Here is a 20,676-nt window from a genome sequence, read left to right as displayed (position 1 = left end):
CGTTAGCAATGTCCAAGAGCATTTTCTTGAATATTGCAAACATGGAATTTAAAGAGAAGTGAAGAAGGTCATGACAGGAGGGTAGGATGGAGAATAAAATCTGCTGATCAAGAACCATGGTAAAAGTATTTAAAGGTCACTTTGTACCAATGTTTTGGACACCCAGAGATTAGACAGGAAAAGAAAGAAATGAAACAAGATTTATTAATGGCAGAAGCCCCTGCCATTCTTCAAGAACACCATCTCCCTTGCCATCTGGATGGGACCTTTGGCACAAGTCTTGGTGGGCCTGGAATTCCCAGAGTAGATTGCTCTATACAAATGGACCCCTAACCCATAAAAACATATGGCAAAACTTCAAAAGAAAACAAAAGGGAAAATACAGTTTCTATGTCATGTAAATTTTCCAGGTGTTGGAAGAATAGCACTCAGAGCCAAAGTTCAGGAGTCACTTACTCTTTTTCTTGGGGGTGCAGAACTGTGTCTGGAACCACGGTTAGAGCCATGGCCTGAACAGTGCACAGATGACTTCCTCTTCCCAGTCATACTTCAACCCTGTTCTTCTTTCTCATAACAACTTTCATGGTCTGCCTTTCAGGCTTCTTCCTCCAGTTCATCCCAGTCCTTTTCATTCTCATCTTCACTGCCCAATCACACCTTGGAATAGGCTTGTTCTTCTGCTTCTAATGAATAGTCTTCATCACTATCTTCCTCCTCCTCTTCATAGTCATCCTCTGAGGTATTAAAAGTCTCATCTTCGATTTCAGACTCAGAATCCCCTTCCTCAACACACTCCCCTCACCCTCAGGTTCCAGGAAAGACCAGCCACCTTGCTCAAAGAACCCTTGGGGTCATCAACAATCGTCTTCATGATTTTTGTCCCATTGAAGGATGTACTTCTCTGTGTACTTTAGGTGACAGGAATTCAACCATTCCTTGATGGGGTCCAGAGAAGCCACAGGAATGGCATTAATCATTGCCACTTTCTTGCTATAGTCTTTAGACAATTACCATATCAAAATTCTTCAGGTGAAACTGGACACTCTCAAAGTGGATCAGCTCCACTTCATCCAACATCACCACAAAAGGTGCACTCTGTAGCAAGGGCCAGCGCACTTAGTGAGCTGGAGACAGGAACTCCTCTAGGAGCTCTATTAAATCTCAAGTCCCTGAAAGGCACTTCAAATTCCAGTTCCTCTTTAGTTAAAGCCTCCACTTTCTCAATGAAAAATTTAAAGGCTGTTTTCAGTTTGTGCCTCATTTCTCATCTCATCTGCTCAACATAGAGGTCATCTCAGACATGCATATGCTGATATTTCCCCAGGTCTGTGGTGATGTCTCTTACTTCTGTGTAGAACTGCACATCCATGTGGCACTTCTTCCCAAACACGATGGCATTCTTCAGGTGAAAGTGCAAGACAATAATCATTTCTCCATTGCAGGGCTGGAACAAGGCATGCTTGATGTTATTGTACAGAATATCCTCCTTGTCTCCTCAAATAGATGTGAAGCAGAAAGCATTGACTTGAGCCTCCAGGGAGCCTTGCATCATCTTTTGGGCAATGTTTGGGCAGATGTACAGATCATTCAGTTTGGCATTACTCTGGTTTAGGTTACTAACCTGTGAGTCTTTTTTTACAATGCCCTCCTTCTCCTTCTCTTCTGCTTTCCAGGTTTTATAACTTTCTGCACTCCTTTTATAATTCGGAAAGCACTCTGAAGGTTCAAGGTGGTCTGTTTGTTCTCCAGGTGCTTTTATAATTGAACTTCAGTATGTAATTTCCTTAACCAAAGTAGCTTCTGGCTTAGGAAGTTGGCCTCATTCCTGCCAAGAGCGTACCCTGGGCACTAGAAGTTGATTCCCAAGTAAGTGTAGTCTCCTTCCACAGACATACTGATATTCCTGAGTGTGGCGATATGAAAACTCATTGCAAGGCCAAAACACTAGCATGATTAGAGTCTCATATTCTTATCAATATAGAACTTCTCTTCCCGAATATCAGAGATGGGTTTTTGTAAGATACATTAGATTTGTGAGCTTTCTGAATCAGCCGTTCTCCCTTCGATTTACTCAATCAATCATCACCTTGCTTCCTCATTGAGTTGAGCTCCCAGTTCTTTTTGATGAGCTCTTCCCTTCTCTTCTGCAGTCATCTTGTTTCATGTTCTTTCTGCAAGTAATGCTGCCCAAGAACCTCTTCCCAAAAGGCCCTTGACCTCATCTTTCTCCTCCTTTTCTTCCTTATCCTCATTCTCTTTTTAAAAACCCCCACATTTTTCACTGTTTTCTTCACAGAAGCGACAAGAGTGTCTGGGCCATCCTCATCCACAAGCACTGTGTTACCAATTAATAGGCATAGGTTTTCTCTTCTGGTTTCTTCCCTTCCTTGTGAGTAAGGTCTGGGAATCCCAAATTAATGCTGAAAATGATCCCTTTCTTCAGTTTGTACTGATTTTTTTTTTTTTTAAGGTACCAGGGCCATGGATTAAACCTGGGACCTCACATGTGGGAAGCTGGTGCTCAACCACTGAATCACATTGGTTCCCCTGAGTTGGTTTTTTCATTTGTTTGCTTTCTTTTTTGGGGGGTTGTGGGCAGGGGGGGGGGGTGTTACAGCAAAGCCAGAGGTGGTGGAACGGATTTATTATGCGTGGGCCCAGAGGAGAGTCAATCTCCAAATTCTGAGCCCCAGTTTTCAGTTTTCATAGGTTTATACAGGATTTTATGTGGGATCAGCATGACTTTTGCTTATTGGCTAATGCGTTCCTAGGCAAAATGTTGTAAGTGGGGTTACAGAAGCAGAAGCCAGGTGCAAAGTTGCAGGCTGATTTACAGAAGCTTGGGGCTGGAGTGATTTGTTAGATTACAGAAGTGGGGGGCAGGAGTCGTTCACTTGATATTCCCCTGCAAGGCCATGTTCTCACGGGCTTATTTACAGAAGCGGGGGCAGGAGTGGTTCCTTAGATATTTTTTCTGCATGGTTATGCTTTTTATTTCTCAACAATTTCCCCCTTTTACACTCTTAAAATTTTTTTGGGTGTTACTCGAGCTAAGTGGAAAAACAACTTAAGGTAGTAAAGCATTTTACAAAATACAAGTATATTATTTATTAAGATTAGCATCTTTTTAGCTACATTCCAGTTTTGGGGAGCTATAGTAGTTTGTTCAGTCCCAAACAGTAAGCCGAGCAGTCTGAAGAGGAGCAGGAATCACAGGGAACAGGAGTTCATTTAGTCAGGTGATGGCAATTTTCAGTGGCTCTGGGAAAATCAGATTTTTAAGGGACAGTCAGGTACAGGGTGAGTTGTCCAGTCATTTTGTTTTTCATTGGAGTGTGCTCTTTTAACTCTAGTATGATGAATCCAAGGGGCAATACCTGAAACTTTGAGAGCAGTGGGGGTTACAAGGATAACAGTGTGTGGGCCTGTCCAGGTGGGCTGGAGGCGCTTCGTCTTCCAGTCTTTTACCCAATCTAGGCTTCTGGGTAAGTGTGGATATACTGGGTGGCCTAATGGGATGGGATCCCCAGACAAGACAGTTTTGTGTATTTGGGCTAGGGTTTTTCCTGACTACTGGCGGGTAGAATCCTGGCCAGTTTTTCCTAGGAGCCTGAGATTTCCCTTGAAGATTTGAATAATTGGGGGTGGTTGTTTAAACAGAATTTCAAAAGGTGAACGGCCTGAGAGTCCAGGGGTAAATCTGACTTAAGGGAGGGTTAATGGGAGGCCAGTTTTTTTTACAGAACTTGGCTAAGGTGGTTTTGAGGGTTTGATTTATGCGTTTTACTTTCCCTGAGTTCGAGACCTCTATGCTGTGTGGAGCTTTCACTTAATTCCTAACATTTTGCTAGTTCTTGGACGGTGGCTGCTACGAAAGCTGGGCCATCGTTGCTGCCTATGGATAAGGGTATCTCATGCCGGAGAACTATTTCTCGGAGTAAAGCTTTAGTTACTTTTCTTGCTTTTTCAGTGCAGGTGGGAAAGGCCTTGACCCAGCCCGAGAAGGTGGACATTACTGCTAATAAGTACCTATACCCTCAACTTGGTTTTATTTTTGTGAAGTCCATTGTTAAGTTTTCAAAAGGGGCAGTTCTGTGCGTTGGATGCCGGCCGCGCCTGGGGACCTTGGGAGGGGTTGTTTGCAGCGCACGTTTGGCATCAGCTGCTAACGGTGGTGCAGAACGAGGCCATCCAGGCAGTGTAGTAATATTTTCTGAGCAGGGCTCCTAAAGCAGTTTTTGCAGGTGGGTGAGCTGTTGGTATTGTTGAACAAGAGTGTAGACGGCCCCCTTTGCGATAAAGACTCGGCCATCTGGGAGTAGCCGGTTTCCCTCTGGGGTCTGTTGCCTCCTTTTCTCTTTGCCCACTCCTGTTCCTTCAGGTATTGTTTAGTTTTTCAATGTGTTGCCCTAGAAGGGACAGGTGAGGCACTGGCAGTGGGGCCTGCAGTTGGAGGGCGTTCTTGGCTGCCTGTTGAGCTCCTTTTTTTTTTTAGAGATTTATTTTTTTTTTTATTTAATTTCCCCCCCTCCCCTGGTTGTCTGTTCTTGGTGTCTATTTGCTGCATCTTGTTTCTTTGTCCGCTTCTGTTGTCATCAGCGGCGCGGGAAGTGTGGGCGGCGCCATTCCTGGGCAGGCTGCTCTTTCTTTTCGCGCTGGGCGGCTCTCCTCACGGGCGCACTCCTTGCGCGTGGGGCTCCCCCACGCGGGGGACACCCTTGCGTGGCACGGCACCCCTTGCGCGCATCAGCGCTGCGCCTGGCCAGCTCCACACGGGTCAAGGAGACCCGGGGTTTGAACCGCGGACCTCCCATATGGTAGACGGACGCCCTAACCACTGGGCCAAAGTCCATTTCCCAGAGCTGCTTTGTTGGCTAGTGTATTTCCCTTAGTAACTGCGTCCGTTTCCTTCTGATGTCCCCAACAGTGAGTGATGCTTGGCTTCCCGACTGCCTCCAGTAGTTGAAGGATTTTTTCTTTATTTATTATTTCTTTTCTCCCTGTAGTTAGGAGTTCCCTCTCCTTATGAATTGTTCCATGGATATGTATAGTAGTGAATGAATATTTAGAGTTAGTGTAAATGTTTACTGTTTGCCCGGCAGCCAGTTGTAGGGCTCAGATTAGCACCCAGAGTTTTGCTCGCTGTGCAGACTACCTTTTAGGTAGGGGAGCTGCTTTCACTATTTGTTTAGCCATGCTGACTGCTTATTCAGCAAGCCTGTTTCCATTTCTGATAAAACTGCTGCCGTTTGTGAATAGGGTTTGATCTGGGCAAACATGTGGGCTGTCCTGGAGGTCGGGGCAGCTGGCATATACTTTTTCTATTTTGCTAGCCAGCAAGAGGTTGTCTACATACTGAAGGAGAGACTATTTAAGTTTTTCCACTGCCAGGGCTTCTCTGAAAAGGGTGGAGGAGTTTTTGAAGCCCTGCGGGAGTCAAGCCCAAGTTAATTGAGTCTTCTGTTGAGTCCTGGGATTTTCCCATTCAAAAGTAAATAGAGACTGGCTCTGGGGAGCTACCCACAGGCAGAAAAAAGCATTATTTAAATTCAGACTCGTAAACCAGGCGGCCCCTGGTGGTAACCACCCCATTAAGGTGTATGGGTTAGGAATCAGGGGTCTTGCAAGACTCTTTACTGGCGGCAGTAGAGTATTTCAGGGCAAAGTAATCCCCCTTTTCAGGGAGGCCCTCCTCGATTGGTTGGGTCTGGATTCCTTAAGGCTGCTGCTAACCAGGAGACTTGCTGTCTTATTGCTTCCCTCTCAGCAGTTTTGTTCCAATTGACAAATACTTTGTGACTTCGAGGAGCTGGGAGATGTTTATCTCTGTGAACCCGTTTAGCTTCTGAAGTTTTTTGTTTGATCTGGTGCCACCTGGGCAGCAAAAGCTGCGTTGACTATTCTCTGGCTTTCCAAGGCTTCTGGATTGAAAGGGTGTAAATCTTGAAGGCTTTGCAGAGTCACTCATAAAAATTTCCCAGAGGTTTTTCAGGCTTTTGAGGGACAGAGGACATTTTGGACATGTTTGTGGGCTGCCTTGCTCTTTCCTGTACTCCCCCGAGAAGGGCTTTTTGGATACCACTGAAGGGCAACCCGTCCCTGATTTGTGTTAAAGTCCCAGGCCAGTTGAGCTTTCAGTGCCACTTTTCAGGTCCATTCCTCTGGCTCCAAGACACTTGCGGGGCCTGTTCTCACAACCTCTTTCTGGCCTCCGTGGATCCGGCCTCTCTCCTCCGTATTGACCAGGCTTAGGAGGAGTTGGCGGCAATCAGCCCAAGTGGGGCGGTGGGTTTGGAAAATGGACTCCATGAGGTCGCTAAGAGCCTGAGGCTTTTCTGAATATGAAGGGGTGTGGTGCTTGCAATTTAAAAGATCTGCAGTTGTGAAAGGCTAATGAAACAGGATTGGCCTTCTGGGTTGGACAGTCCAGTCTGCACCCGTCTGGGCTGGACCCTGTGTTTCACGGAGGGGCATTGGAAGCACAGGTTGCACTGACCAAAGTTTTTTTCACCAAAGGGGTCTCAGGATCCCCCCTCAGGGGGGAGTTAAGGGCCCGGGGAGACTGAAGGTGGAGGAGTCTCTGGGAGATCTGCCTGTAGAGGCTCCAGGACAGGGAGATGCCCTGGAATGACTAGAACATACAGTGGGGGTAAAGCATCTTCCTCCGGAGGTCCTTGTCGAATAATAGGCTTTCCAGGTCTGGCCATCTGAGCTACGAGGACCCTGCTCTGACCCTTCCTTTCAACACAGAATCAAACCTAAGGGGGGAGGGTTTGGGCAGTTTTTAACCAGGAATCGATGTAGGGAAAATGATCAGGGTGGCCAGGGGCTTCAGTGTCTGCCTGCCAAACTGCACGAACCTTGGTTACATCTAGGGTTCCCTCTGAGGGCCAGTCTACACCAAACTTAGGGCACTCTAATTTGCACAGAGTCCGGAGAGTTCTGGGGGACATATGGACACCATAATCCCTGGAAAAGTCCTTCTTGAAAATTTTTAACATATAATCTAAGACTGTGAGTTTGGATTGTGATGATCCCATCCCTGAACCAGTGTCACAGGACAAACAAAGGAGGGGGCCCTCACAAGGCCACTCAGATGCCTGCCTGTCCGCGTCTCTCGCGAGAATTTAGGCTCGTCTTAGCTAAGGTGTCCATGTAGAGTCCAGATTAGCCGTTATGCCGTACGATGTAGCCATGGAGCACAGGTTGGGGCCCACTCGGCCTCTGCAGCACAGGCCATGGAGCACAGCATAAGCCTCTGCCATCCCCATTCCTTCACTCAATCACTCAGAGGTTACCCAGTCCCACCCAAGGGACTGCCCTATCTTGGAATCTCTAATCTCAAGATTTGGGGAGATGGTCAGTCTCCCCTTCCGTCCAGAGACGGGCCTGACCGGTACTCAGAACCCCGGGGCCTTACCTTTCTGGTGTCTTCTGATGTTGTTCAGTCCACCTCTCCACCAAGTCAGGTCGGGATGGAGGACGTGGCCCACAGGGGTCCTTTCCCCAAAGAAGGCCCCATCAAGGGGACAGGTGGCACCTCCTCTTTTGTGTGGAAATCTCTGCCGGCCGCACCCACCGCTCCCAAACCAGAGGCTCAAAGGGCCAGTGCGGTTGGGTTTCCTGGTCAGAGAACCAAATGTTACAGCAAAGCCAGGAGTTCTGAGTGGCAGAAAATCCAAACAACACTTGGAGAAGCGGAGGAACAGATTTATTATGCATGGGCCCAGAGGAGAGTCAACCTCCAAATTGTGAAACCCATTTTTCAGTTTTCAAAGAATTAGATAGGATTTTATGTGGGATCAGCATGACTTTGGCTTACTGACTAACGCATTGCTAGGTGAAAGTTTGCAAGCACGGTTACAGAAGCAGAGGGCAGGTGCAAGGTCACGGGCTGATTTACAGAAGTAGGGGGCCAGAGTGGCTCGTTAGATATTTTTTCTGCAAGGTTATGCTTTTTATTTCTCAACAGGAGGAGGCACTGGGAACCAAACCCGGGACATCCCATGTGGGAAGTAGGCACTCATCTGCTTGAGCCACATCCACTCACTGTATGGATTTTTACTACTGATTACTAGAGAACCTTCACATAATTCAATTCCCATTCCAATCCCTAAGGTTTTAGTAATTTTATTCAGTAGCTCTGGCTTCTGCTTTTTAGCCCCATCCATGACAGAGCTATACACATCACATATCTTCACACCATGACTTAGCTCCTTTAGCCCATCCTCTTGAAGTTGAAGCAAGAAGTTATAGTTCTCTTGAACTTCCTGAGAAGGATCAAGGTGCGAACAAGGTTGGAACAGTAAGATATGAAGCGAAAACGTGAAAGCCCCAAAATGCATGTGATTATGTCATTCACCACAGTGAATCTGAGATTATAGTTGCCACCACTTTAGATGTTAGGAGGGTAAATCATTTCCACGGTAGAAGGGTCTGCCCCAATTGGCACTTCTTCTCTTCAATGGCCTTTTCCACAGACTCAGCCAGTTTACTGTGTTGCACTTTCTCATCTGCATCAACAATTCCCATGACTCTTTCCTTGAAGTATTTGTTGAAGACATCAGAGGAGACGCTGGCTCCCTTCTTCATTAGGCTGAGCTCCCCATCCTCCTTCACAGCGATGGCCTATGCCACACCTGCACTGATGTCTACTTTGTTGAAGCCCTCTCTGTGAGGCAGTCAGGCCAGCTCTTCAGGAACTCTCCAAGGAATTTTTCTTTGCTGAACACTCCACTCTTCTCACCATTCTTACTTCCTTTAATGGCTCCAGTCATTTTGTCAAAACTGCTCTTATTACTTTCATTCTTTTCTCGTATGAACAATGTCTTGGCAGGGAATCCATTAGCATTCTCACTGCCCTTGGTGTTGGCAATTTGTTTCAAGTACTCCACTTTTTTCTTGCTGTCCATAAAGATGATCTTTGCATCCCAGAAGTCCATGATGGTATCAGTTAGTTTATAACCAAAGAGCCATGTCTGTAATGCAGTTGAGTTGGCATAAATAATTTCTTCATCAGTGTGATACAACAATGGCCTCATCATCGGAGTACTCATCTTCTCCTTTTGGCCAATTGCTGTACAATCTTTTCACTCAATGATAGTAAGCGTCTTTATCCAGAGTCACAGCCATAGCCCCATGCACCGCTTCTCCTTGGTTCTGAGAATCACATGAGGCCCCAGCTCTGCCATCTGAGGTGCAAGCTTTAATACAAAGAGAAAAAAGAATATCTTGGGCTGAGTCAGGTGCAGATTAGAAGTAATATCTCCTTCAATTAAAGATTGAGAGTCTTTATTCACTTTAGATATTCTTTCTTTATAATTGATCTGTGGTGTCTATTTCTGACATTTGTTGTCTCTACCAAACCTGGCTTCTTCGTTTGAATTTTGGACTGTGAGATTATCTTTAACAAGACTTTATCTTCTTTATATTCACATCCTCTAAGGATGTGAAGGAGGTTTCCTTGAGGAAACTGACAAGTCCAAGAGGGAAAAAATGTACAGATACTGAAAACTAGGGGTCCTTAAACAAAGTCACTGAGCCTAATCACCCTACAGTGAAGTACACTTGTCAAAAAGCCATACTTCTGTGCTCAGAACTTCCACTCAGCTTTTGAGTGTCTCATTTTAAATATGAATAGCCAAGGAGAGCCAGTCATTTGAGGAAACTCTCTACCGTGCAAGAAGAAAAAGAAAATAAGCAGATAAAACGAACTCAGGGCTACTAAAACAATACAGAAGAAAGCAATTTTTCAGGACAGAATAAAATGATTACATAACTACTTGGAAGGATGGGAGAAAGAGAAACGTGTGTGCCTGTGTGCATGGCCAGGATAGAAAGCTGGGAATGAAGATTCTGATATGTGTACCATACCTCTTAGTAACCAATAAATCCAGTAAGAAAGAAAACTAGCAGGGATGGAAGAGATTTGGAGACACAATTAAGAGGCTTGGGATAATGGAAATATGTAGAACCTTCTCTTGACAATTAAAGAATATCAGTTTTATTCAGGCTTATCTGCAATTGACCACCAGACTATAAGACAAATTTTAACAAAAACTAAATAATCGATATTGTATTCGTCAAGGTTCTCCAGAGAAACAGAACTGACAAGAGATACCTGTAAATAGTATGAGATTTTATAAAATTATCTCACACGACCATGGGGACGCACAAGTCCAAATTCCATAGGGAAGGCTGTGAGCCAGGGACTCCAGTGAAATCCTCAGTGAGTTTCCAGGAGATGCCAGCCATCGGAAGTCGAGATGGGAATTCTCTCTCTGAATCACTTCTCCTTTGAAGACCTTCAGCTGATTGGATTAAACATCACTCTTGGCTGACAGCAGTCTCCTCAATTGATTATAGATGTAATCAGCCATCTACACAATCAACTCACTGAAGATTAACGTTCATGAAATGCCCTTGCATTACAATTAGCTCAGGGCTTGCTTGACCAAACAACTGAGCACCATTACCTGGCCAAGTTGACACATTGGTCTAACCATCACGGATATCATATTTTATTTCTAAACAAAATCAAGCAATCAATATCATATTGTATTTCTATACTGTCTCGATGATCAATTTGATAATGAAATTAAGAAAATAATTCTGTTTACAATTATAACAAAAAAATAATAAAATACCCAGGAATAAATTTAACAGAAAGAGCACAAGACTTGTAACACTGAAAACTACAAAATATTGTTGAACGAAATTAAAGATAATCTCAGTAAGTGGGAAGACATCCCACATTTATGGGTTAGAACACTTAACATTCTTAAGATGGCAGTACTCCCCAAATTGATCTAGGGATTCAAACACAATCCCCATCAAAATCCAAGCTGGCTCTTTTTCAACAATTGACAACAGACCCTAAAATTCATGTATAAATACAAGGGACCCAAAATAGCCAAAACAATCTTGAAAAAGAAGAACAAATTTGGAGGATTCACACTTTCCAATTGAAAAAAGTACTACAGAACTTCATTAATCAAGATAGAGTGGTATGGGCTTAGGAGAGACATATGGGTCAATGATATTGAGAGTCTAGAAATAAACCCTCTCATTTATGGTCAATTGATTTTTGACAAGGATGTCAAGACACTTCAATGGGGAAAGAATATTCTTTTCAATAAATGGTACTGGAACAACTGGATATTCACATGCAAATGAATCAAGTTGGACTCCTACCTCATAGCTCATTAACACAACGGGGATCTTAGTCCTAAATATAAGAGCTAAAACTATATACATCTTAGAAGAAAGCATGGGTGTAAACTTCATAACCTTGGCCAGGCAATGATTTCGTGTATACAACAGAATAAAACATAAGCAACAAAAGAAAAATATAATCTGGACTTCACAACAATCTTTGTGCATCAAAGGACACTGTCAGAAAGTGAAAAGGCAACCCACAGAATGAGAGAAAATATATATATTTTTATCATATATTGGCAAGGGACTTGTATCCAGAATATATAAAGACACCTATAACTCAATAATAAAGAGACAAGTAACCCCATTAAAAAACTAGCAAATGGGAAGTGGCTGTGACTCAATCAGTTGGGCTCCCGTCTACCATATTGTAGGCCCTGGGTTCACGTCCTGGGGCCTTCTTGTGAAGGCAGGCTCACCCACACGCTGCACAGAGCCACCCAGCCCGCAAATGCCGCAGAGTGCCGCCCAGCCCACAGACATCATGGAGCACTGACTCAGCAAGGTGACGCAACAACAACAAAAAAGGGAGACAAGCAAAAAAAACAAAGAAGAGTGTGCGTGAATGGACACAAAGAGCAGACAGCAAGCAAGCTGCAACAGGGGAGGGGAAATAAATAAATACAGACACAGAAAAACACACAGTGAATGGACACAGAAAGCAGACAGCATGCAAAAAAAGTCACAAGGGGGGGAATAAAAAAAAAAAAGACCAGCAAATGATTTGAATAAATATTTCTCCAATGAAGATGTACAGATGGCCAATAAGCACATAAAAAGGTGCTCAACATCATTAATCATTAAAGAGACATGACTCAAAACCACAGTGAGGTACCACTTCACACCCACAGGGATGGCTAAAATGAAAAAGACAGACAATAACGAATGATGGCAAGGACTGGAAAATTTGTTACCCTTGTACATTGCTGGTGGCGATGTAAAATGGTGCAACCACTTTGGAAAACAATTTGGTAGTTTCTCAAAAGAATAAACATAGAGTCACCATATTACTCAGCAATTCTATCCCTAGATAGGTTACCCAAGAGAAACGAAAACATATGTCCACACAAAAACATATGTATATGAATGTTCACAGCAGCATTATTTGTAATTGCAAAGTAATATTTCATACTATGGATAGATCACACTTTGTTTATCAGTTCATCAGTTGATAGACATTTGTGTTGCTCTACTTTTTGGCCATTGCAAAAAAAAAGAAGTACTGATACATGATAAAACATAGCTGAGCCTTGAGAACATTATGCTGAGTAAAAACAGCCAGTCATAAAATGTCACATATTGCAGCAAACCCATAGAGATGCAGTAGATTAGTGGTTGCCTGCAGTGGTGGGATGAGGCAGGAATTGGGAGTGAACGCTAATGGATATAGAGCTTCTTTCTGGGATGATAAAAATGTTCGGAAATTAGATTATGTGATAGTTGCACAACTCGCTGAATACACTAAAAGCCACTAAACTGTACATTTTAAAAGGGTGAATTTTGTTACATATATCAATGAAGCTATAAAAAATTGAATTTCAGATAAGCAACGAATACATTTTTCATATAAATATGCCCTATGCAATATTTTGTCTGGAAACCCTAAGTAGGAAGTTATATTTGCTATACATATAGCTGGGAAAAGGATGATATACAGAGTATGAAAGTATGATTCCAGATCCATAAGAAAAAGGTAAACAATCCCAGAGAAAAACAGACAGGGAAAGAAAACCCAATGATCAATAAACACAGAAACATGCTTAACCTCAAATACAGTTGAGGAAATGCATATTAAAACAGTATGAACAGGGAAGCGGCTGTGGCTCAATCAATTGGGCTCCCGTCTACTGTATGGGAGGCCCTGGGTTTGCGTCCCAGGGCCTCCTTGTGAAGGCAAGCTGGCCCACACCTGCGGAGAGCTGATGGCTCACACCCCCAGGGAGCTGGTGCAGCAAGATGATGCAACAAAGGGAGACAAACAGACACATAAGAATGCACAGTGAATGGACACAGAGAGCAGACAGCAAGAAAGCCACAAGGGGGGGACGGATTAAAAAAAAAAAAACTGTATGAACATATAATTTCCCCTTCCTTGAATTGGAGAATGGAAAATGTTAAAGTCAGATAATATAAGGTGTTAGAGGGAATGTATAGTCACAGGAACAACTGTACATTACTGCTCAGAGAGTAAGCTGCAATACCCACTTGGTAGAGTGGAAGATAAATATATATAAGTATATATATATTATGTATCAGTTGCAGCTCTCAAACCTGTGCACAGGGAGACAGGTGCAAGGATTTTTGCAGTATTATTTGTAGCCGAACTAAATTGAAAATGTATCAACCAAAGAAGAATGAATAAATTTGGTAAATATTTTAATAGTAAAATACTATTAAAATGCTACATAGAAGACAAAATAAATGAATTAGAATTATGTTGTCAACATGAATTAATTTTAAAACTGGAAAATTTAATTTGTATATTAAATATTAAATATACAAAATGGCAATATGTTGCTTGTGGATACATGCATAAGTTATAAGAATATAAAAACATGAATGCTATAAAATTTATTAAATTTAGGATATTCAAGAAGTCAAATAAAGAAAATGGGGTTGGAGGCAATACATGGGGGACTTTAATTGTATATATCTTACTTTGTTTTTTTTGAATAGGGATCTGGGGCAAAAGTACAAAATGTTGAGCCTTGACAAAGTTGTGTGATATGTACATGGTGTTTATTATTTTATTCTTATACTTTCCTACATGCTTAAAATATTGTATAATTTAAAAATAAGAAAAATTATTAAAAAGCAAGGTAATAAATCTATTTTTCCAGGGTTCAGTTAACGTTTTCCAATCCCTCCAGAAATTTCTAGAGTTTGAACATAAGAGCTTCCCTAAATACAACATTTTCACCCACTCCCCACATTTAACCCCCAAATTATAATAAAGAAATATTTGGTGGTGATTTGAGAATGAGACTTAAATAAAAGTTCATAATTAAAAATAAAAATGGCCATGCTGCCTTGCCTAATTCCACAAGTAGCACAGTTTTTAAACTCATTTAAAAACTGAACAGTACACAAAAGTGCAAAGAAGAGGAGTAAAAATCATCTCTTCTTCCACCACCTTGAGAAAATCAGTAATATTTGTGTCAACCTTCTTCCTGTCATTTCTCATGAAGACACACACAATTTTACAAAAGGGAGTCATTCTAGCCAAAAAATTATATTTCTTAATTATCAAAAGAGATCTGAGTTTCATTAATGAAATCATGCTTTGCATTTTTAATAAGCCCTCCCATCCATAAACCTGTGAGGTTCTTTCTTTAATATATTTTAATTTATTTTTAAAAGATTCTTAGATTACATAAAATGTTACATAAAAAAATATAAGGGAGTCCTACGTGCCCCACTCCCCACACCTCCCACTTTTCCCCACATTAACAACTTCTTTCATTAGTGTGGTACATTCGTTGCAACTGATGAACATATTTTGGAGCATTGGCACACAGCATGCATTATAGTTTACATTGTAGTTTACACTCACTCCCACTCCATTCTGTAGGTTATGGCAGGGTATATAATGTCCTGTATCTGTCTTTGCAATGTCATTCAGGACAATTCCAAGTCCCAAAAATGCCCCCAATATCACACCTCTTTTTCCCTCTCCCTACCTTCAGCAACTCCAGTGGCCACTGTCTCCACATCAATGATGTAATTTCTTCCATTGCTAGAATCACAATAAGCCTATAGTAGAATCCAGTAAGTCCACTCCAGTACATATTTTATTCCCCAATCCTGAGGATTCTGGAATGGTGATGCCCACTCCACCTCTGATTGCGAGGGGCTTCCATCCCATGTGGCTGGTGGTGGGCCTCTCCTGCTTGCAGCGTAGACTCTTTCGGTTCCTTGGTGTGGTGGTTGTCCATCCCCACCTCCTTGTTAGTTGTCCTGGGTAAGTCCAATGGACTGGAGAGGAGGCATTGCAGTGCTCCTGAGGCTCAGTCTGAGATTCTCGTAATCATCGTTTTAAATGCAAGTTGACTTACAAGACTTTTTCTGATAATGCAACTAATTGATATTCATTCACTTAAAAGAGCCATGGTCACTCCTGCATCCACAGCTCCAGGAGGAAACCAATGCGGGGGGCGGGGGGAGGTGGAATGCAGCAGCACATACTCCCTCTGCAGCTCAGCAGTGTGTTGGTGTGACAACGTCAAAGTACTTGAGAGCCAAATTAAGGTAATGGAAATGGGAAATCCTGAGCTCTCAGCATGGCATCTGATTGCATAGAAAAGGAAATCTCAGGGACACTGGAGAGTCACCTGTAAGAAAGGTCAATACTGGACTTACTGTTTGGGAAAATTTTTTTTTTCCTATCTTACATTCATTTGAATGTCTAAAGTAATTTATTAAATGCCTTTAAAATGTTAGGTTTCATTTTTAAATGATTAGGAAATGCCCACAGAATAGTGCTTTGCAAATTTCTCCACTGAAGTACCCCTTCCAGCAGAAACCATAAACCCTGGTGGAGCAGGAGTGGGGGGAAAGAAGTAAGACGTTCCTTTTAAGTCTAGTATTTTACTTAAAACTGAATATACATGTTCCATTCTACTCTGTAAAATATCCCTGTTATTTTGTAGAAAGGTAATGCCTTAAATTACTTACCGTTGAGTAAAACCGGCACTCTTGAAAATCGTGCCACTGTTTTCGGTGACTTTGTGGACACCGAGGCGGCCCAATCTCTCTACCTGCGAGAAGAGGCGGTCCCAGACCCCACCGGGCCAGGGCCTGTACCCCGGCTCCGTCCCGGGAAGCCCGTGTCTCTGCACATTTGCTGCCCTGCCCACTCCGGCTCCCAGGGGATTTGGGCGTTCTCCTCCAGCCACCCTTCATCCCAGGGCGGTGGGTGCAAACGCCTTTTATGACGACGCAGCTGAGAGACTCCAGGCTGCTGCTTCTCCCCAGAACCAGAAAAATCTCCGAGGGCCTGCTGGGGCCGCTTATTTTCAGAAATAGCTGACAACTTTCTAAAAGTTGGCACCTCTATTAAAAGTGTCCTGTAAGCCAGCATTAGGTGTTATGATTTCATAATTAAGTAATTTCTCCCAAGTTACCCAGAGCAAATGGCAAGTCAGCACCCAAATCCAGCTCTCCTGGCCACCGAGTCGAAGGGACTGGTCCATCCCTGTCAACACTGACAAGCTCTTTAGACCACATGAGCCAGCTTTTCTGGGCGAAATTCTGGGTCCCTGAAGCAAGATTTCAGAGAGCGCCCCTTTTCGTTCATCTCTGGCACAAAGAAGTCACCTTCTTAGGGACGCCAGAGGCTGGTTATTGTTTTGGTGTGTCGGTTCTTTTTTTTTTCCTTTGAAAAATTAAAGTAGTACATAGTCATTATAACAGTCAAAGAACACAGAATTATATAAAATAAAAAAGAATCCTCTCTCCTTGCCCGACATCTAAAGTCCCTCAGATCTCTTTCTCCCCAAATAACCAGAGTTCTTTCATCCAGAACTTGTCAAAATACATGCAAGCATAGATGTCAGTTTAGGATTTTCTCTTCTTTTTTTTAAGGCGATCATACTGAAAACATTGCCCTTCAGTTAGCAACATTACTTAGATCCTAAGTGTGGACACCTAGGAAAACCCAAGCATTTCACAGGAGGGTGGACCTTTGTGTTGCCAACTGCTCAACATTTTTGTCATTTCCAGTGTTTTGCTGTCATAAACCATTCTATAATGAACAGCCCTGTACATGCCCTCCCCCCCCCCTCCCGCCCCCCATGTGCTAGTGTTTTCTTTGAGTAGCCAAGGCAAGTTTGTGAGAAGGTGTTCTGATATTTAAAAGCCCATGGTCAGTTAATAGGAGAGAGCACTTCTGGGAGATGGAGAAGAGAGTGGATCTGGGATACACCGAGAGGCGGCTCAGCTGGAGCCCAGGAGCCTGAGGCGGGCAGGCTGGGCACCCCTGGTTGCCCCACAGCCCTGGGCAAATGGCTTAACCCACCTGAGTCTCATCTGCCTTATCTCAAAGATGGGGTTAATCATTATCCCTGGAGAGTGGCGTGGCTCAAGCAATTGAGCGCCTGCCTCTCACAGGAGAGGTCCTGGGTTTGGTTCCCGGTGCCTCCTAAAAACAAAAACAAACAACCAGCAAACAAAAAAACCAACTCGGGAGCCAATGTGGCTCAGTGGCTGAGCTGGTGCTTGAATGAACCCCCGGCCAACGTGGCAGTTCACAGATGGCAGTGTTTGGGGGTCTTGTTTTTTCTCTCTTTTTCTTCCAGGTACAGGTGGCCTCATGTTTTCAAAGGCCAGTGAGAGCTCCAGGGCCCTTCCCCACACCTCACCACCAGGTGGCCTTGTCCGAGAAAGCAGGGCTTCCAAGAACTCTGCTCCCAGGGAAACACTCATCAGCACGCAGGCACGAGCGCATCACACTGTGGTTCTTGCTGATTCTAACAGGCCCCTGCTGACCCGGGAACATCAGGGCAGAATCTGATGGTAACTTCCAAGAGCCGCTCCCTCCGCCACGGCTGACCAGGCCGATGCTGCACGGCCCCAGGGCCACGGGCAGTGTCCTCCACGCGGGCGGGGCCCCTGGAGGGGCGTGGAGCCGCAGAACGGTTCTGGTCAGTCCTGGTTAGGGTCCTGCAAATGCTCACCCTGGCAGGCCAGGTCTTTTTGGGGGGGTCCTTCAAATGCTCCCTAACTGCCCTGGGCATCGAATGACGGCCGAATTATGCAAACATACCTACTGCAGTGTCCCTGCCGAAGTATTGAAAGCTGCCTACAAACACCACGAACCTGAAGGACATAACCATAGTGCGTGCGCTGTGTTTTGTTTTTCTGTCCCCCCCCCCCCCGCTGTTTTGCTGCCTGTGTCCTTTTGCTGTGTGATCTTCTGTGTCTCTTTCTTCTTTCTTTCTTTTTTTTTTCTTGTTTTCTCCTCTAGGTTTCACCAGGATTTGATCCCAGGGACCTCTGATGTGATGTGGAGAGAGGCTCCCTGTCTCTTGCACCACCTCAGTTGCTGGTTTCTGCTGCATCTCGCCGTAACTCTCCCCTCCGTCTCTCTTTCGTTGTGTCATCATCTTGCTGCGCAGCAGGCCTGGCTCGCTGCACAGGCACTCCTTTACCAGGAGGCCCCAGGGTTCGAACCCGGAAACCCAATCACTTGAGCCGCATCCGCTTCCCTGTTTGTTTTTAAGGCGGTAGCGGAGATTAAACCCAGGACTGCATACATGGGAAGCAGGCACTCAACCACTGAGCTACACCCGCTCCCCTCTCCACTGTTTCCAATGTTTAAATAAGACCCTCAGTAGTTCAGGCTGGTGTTATGTATTGTTTTAATATCTGAACACTATTCTTGGCACACAGAAAAAACACCGTCGACCCAGAGGATGCCCGCTGCGCCCGGCTCACCCTCACCGGCCAGATGGCTGCAGTGCCTCCGGAAGAGGTAGAATTTGCCAAGCAAGCCATGTTTTCAAGGTTTGTATATGCTTTCAAGTTGTTCTGCCCAGAAATAAATAGTCAAAAACTCATGCCTTTTGATGCCTCTGCTGCGGTGACTGTCATTGGAGGGAACTACACTGCCCCACAGCGACCACATCCGCCGGCCAGCAGCTGCCGGGGTCATGGGTGCAGTGGCAGCAGCAGCAGGCAAGGGGCCTCGCAGCTGGCTTCAGAGACCGCCCCGCGTTGGGGTGCTCCAGGCTCAATCCCCTGCGTGCCTCCAACCTTCCCAGTGCCCTCACGGTAAATCTACCCAGTAAACATTTCTAATTCCCACGACATGCAAAGAATAGTGCCAGAGGTCAGTGGGATCAGAGCCCCACCCCAACCTATTTGCTGAATCAGAGCCTCTGGAGATAAGGTCAACAGTCTTAACTTTTTTTTTCTCTTCCTTCCCCCCCCCACCCCAGTTGCCTGCTCTCTGTGTCCATTCACTGTGTGTTCTTCTGTGTCCACTTGCATTCTTGTCAGTGGCATCTAGAGTCTGTGTTTCTTTTTGTCATCATCTTGCTGTGTCAGCTCTCCGTGTGTGCGGTGCCATTCCTGGGCCGGCTGCACTTTCTTTTGCACTGGGCGGCTCTCCTTACGGGGCACACTCCTTGCCCGTGGGGCTCCCATATGTGGGGGACACCCCTGCGTGGCAGGGCACTCCTTGCACACATCAGCACTGTGCATGGGCCAGCTCCCACAGGTCAAGGAGGCCCTGGGTTTGAACCCTGGACCGCCCATGTGGTAGGTGGACACTCTATCCATTGGGCCAAGTCCGCTTCCCTGTAGGGGTCGAAAGAGTGGGGACCCTGGGGAGAGTGGGGGCTGGCAAGGAGTGGGGGGAGAAGGGGCAGCCCAGAGCTGATGCTAGAGCTTGTGCAAGGCGGGAAGGGAGTGTGCATAGAGGGGTGGCCCTTGGGTGTCCAGGCAGGATCATGGGTGATGGGCAGGCAGTGGGTAGGAGGTGGTAAGTTGGACAGGCCTTCCACAGCCCCATGGATATACAAGGAGAATCCGAGGGAACATGATAAGAATCAAGGAAGCAAGCCAGCACTCTCTGTGCCGTGGAAGGAGAGTTAGAAATACGTGAAGGGAGAAAGGAACTCTGCAGAACTGGACTGGAAATGGCCACATCGTCATGGAGGCCGGATTTTCAGTATATATAGAGAGAAACACGGGTGTGCGTGTGTCGCATTGGAGTTCCTCTCTCTCCTCTCACCCTTTTTGACCAGCAACAAGGGCACTTTACTATTCTGCCTGGAAATCTTAGTGACATCATTGAGTTTGTTGGGTACATTTCCTATTTTTCATTTTGCCACTGTATTGTCAAATTTTCCACCACGACCTAACAAGGGCCCCCTCTTCTCAGCTTCCAAAGCGTTTTCTCCCCTTTCTTTTTAAGCGCTCACTGTCGGCTCCTCGAGGCCCCTTCAGCTCCTGCCCCATCTTTGATCCCAACACCAGTGCCACCTGGTTTAGGTTTTGTCATACCCGCACTGCACTTCCAGGTACCAAAATCTGTTCCAGTTGTCATTACAAAAACTAAGTGGCTCTTCAAGGCCTTGTAAGTGTAAGCTTTTACACCTGAATAAATACCTTTATTAAAAAAACAACAATAACAACAACAAAAAAAACCCAAAGTGGCTGAAAGGAACTACAGCTGCCTTATCTTGGCTGCCTGAGTAATTGTAGGCCTCAAAGCAGCAACTTTCCAAAGGTTCTGGAAAAAAGTTCTTTCTCCTGAACTTTCAACTTCTCTGTACATTGATGATCGTTTCAAACCATCTATTTTTTTAAGAAAAGAACCTCAACCTATGACAGTACTGCAATGTTGCAAATATTGTTCCAACTTGGTACTAGGTCTTTGAATTTTGTTCATAGTGCTTTTAGATCCAAGGAAAATGTTTACTTTAAGGAAATTTTTAAAAAAAACAACGAAAGTGA

General features: G+C 44.6%; 1 protein-coding gene and 1 pseudogene across 1 annotated transcript in view; one reads left to right on the top strand and one right to left on the bottom strand.

Annotated features, from left to right (window-relative positions):
- Positions 1–20,676, top strand: part of CREG2 (cellular repressor of E1A stimulated genes 2) — a 43,986-nt gene that overhangs the window by 17,663 nt on the left and 5,647 nt on the right. Inside the window, exon 3 of the mRNA XM_004471760.4 lies at positions 18,607–18,720. Within this exon, the coding sequence (XP_004471817.1) occupies positions 18,607–18,720 (114 nt within the window). The remainder of the gene's footprint in view (positions 1–18,606; positions 18,721–20,676) is intronic.
- LOC139436781 (FACT complex subunit SPT16 pseudogene) lies at positions 442–9,132 on the bottom strand (annotated as a pseudogene).

This window comes from Dasypus novemcinctus, chromosome 17 (genome assembly GCF_030445035.2).
Source record: "Dasypus novemcinctus isolate mDasNov1 chromosome 17, mDasNov1.1.hap2, whole genome shotgun sequence".
Classification (NCBI taxonomy): Eukaryota; Metazoa; Chordata; class Mammalia; order Cingulata; family Dasypodidae; genus Dasypus; species Dasypus novemcinctus.
Note: the sequence above shows the minus strand (reverse complement) of the source record. Positions and strands in the feature narration are given on the sequence as shown.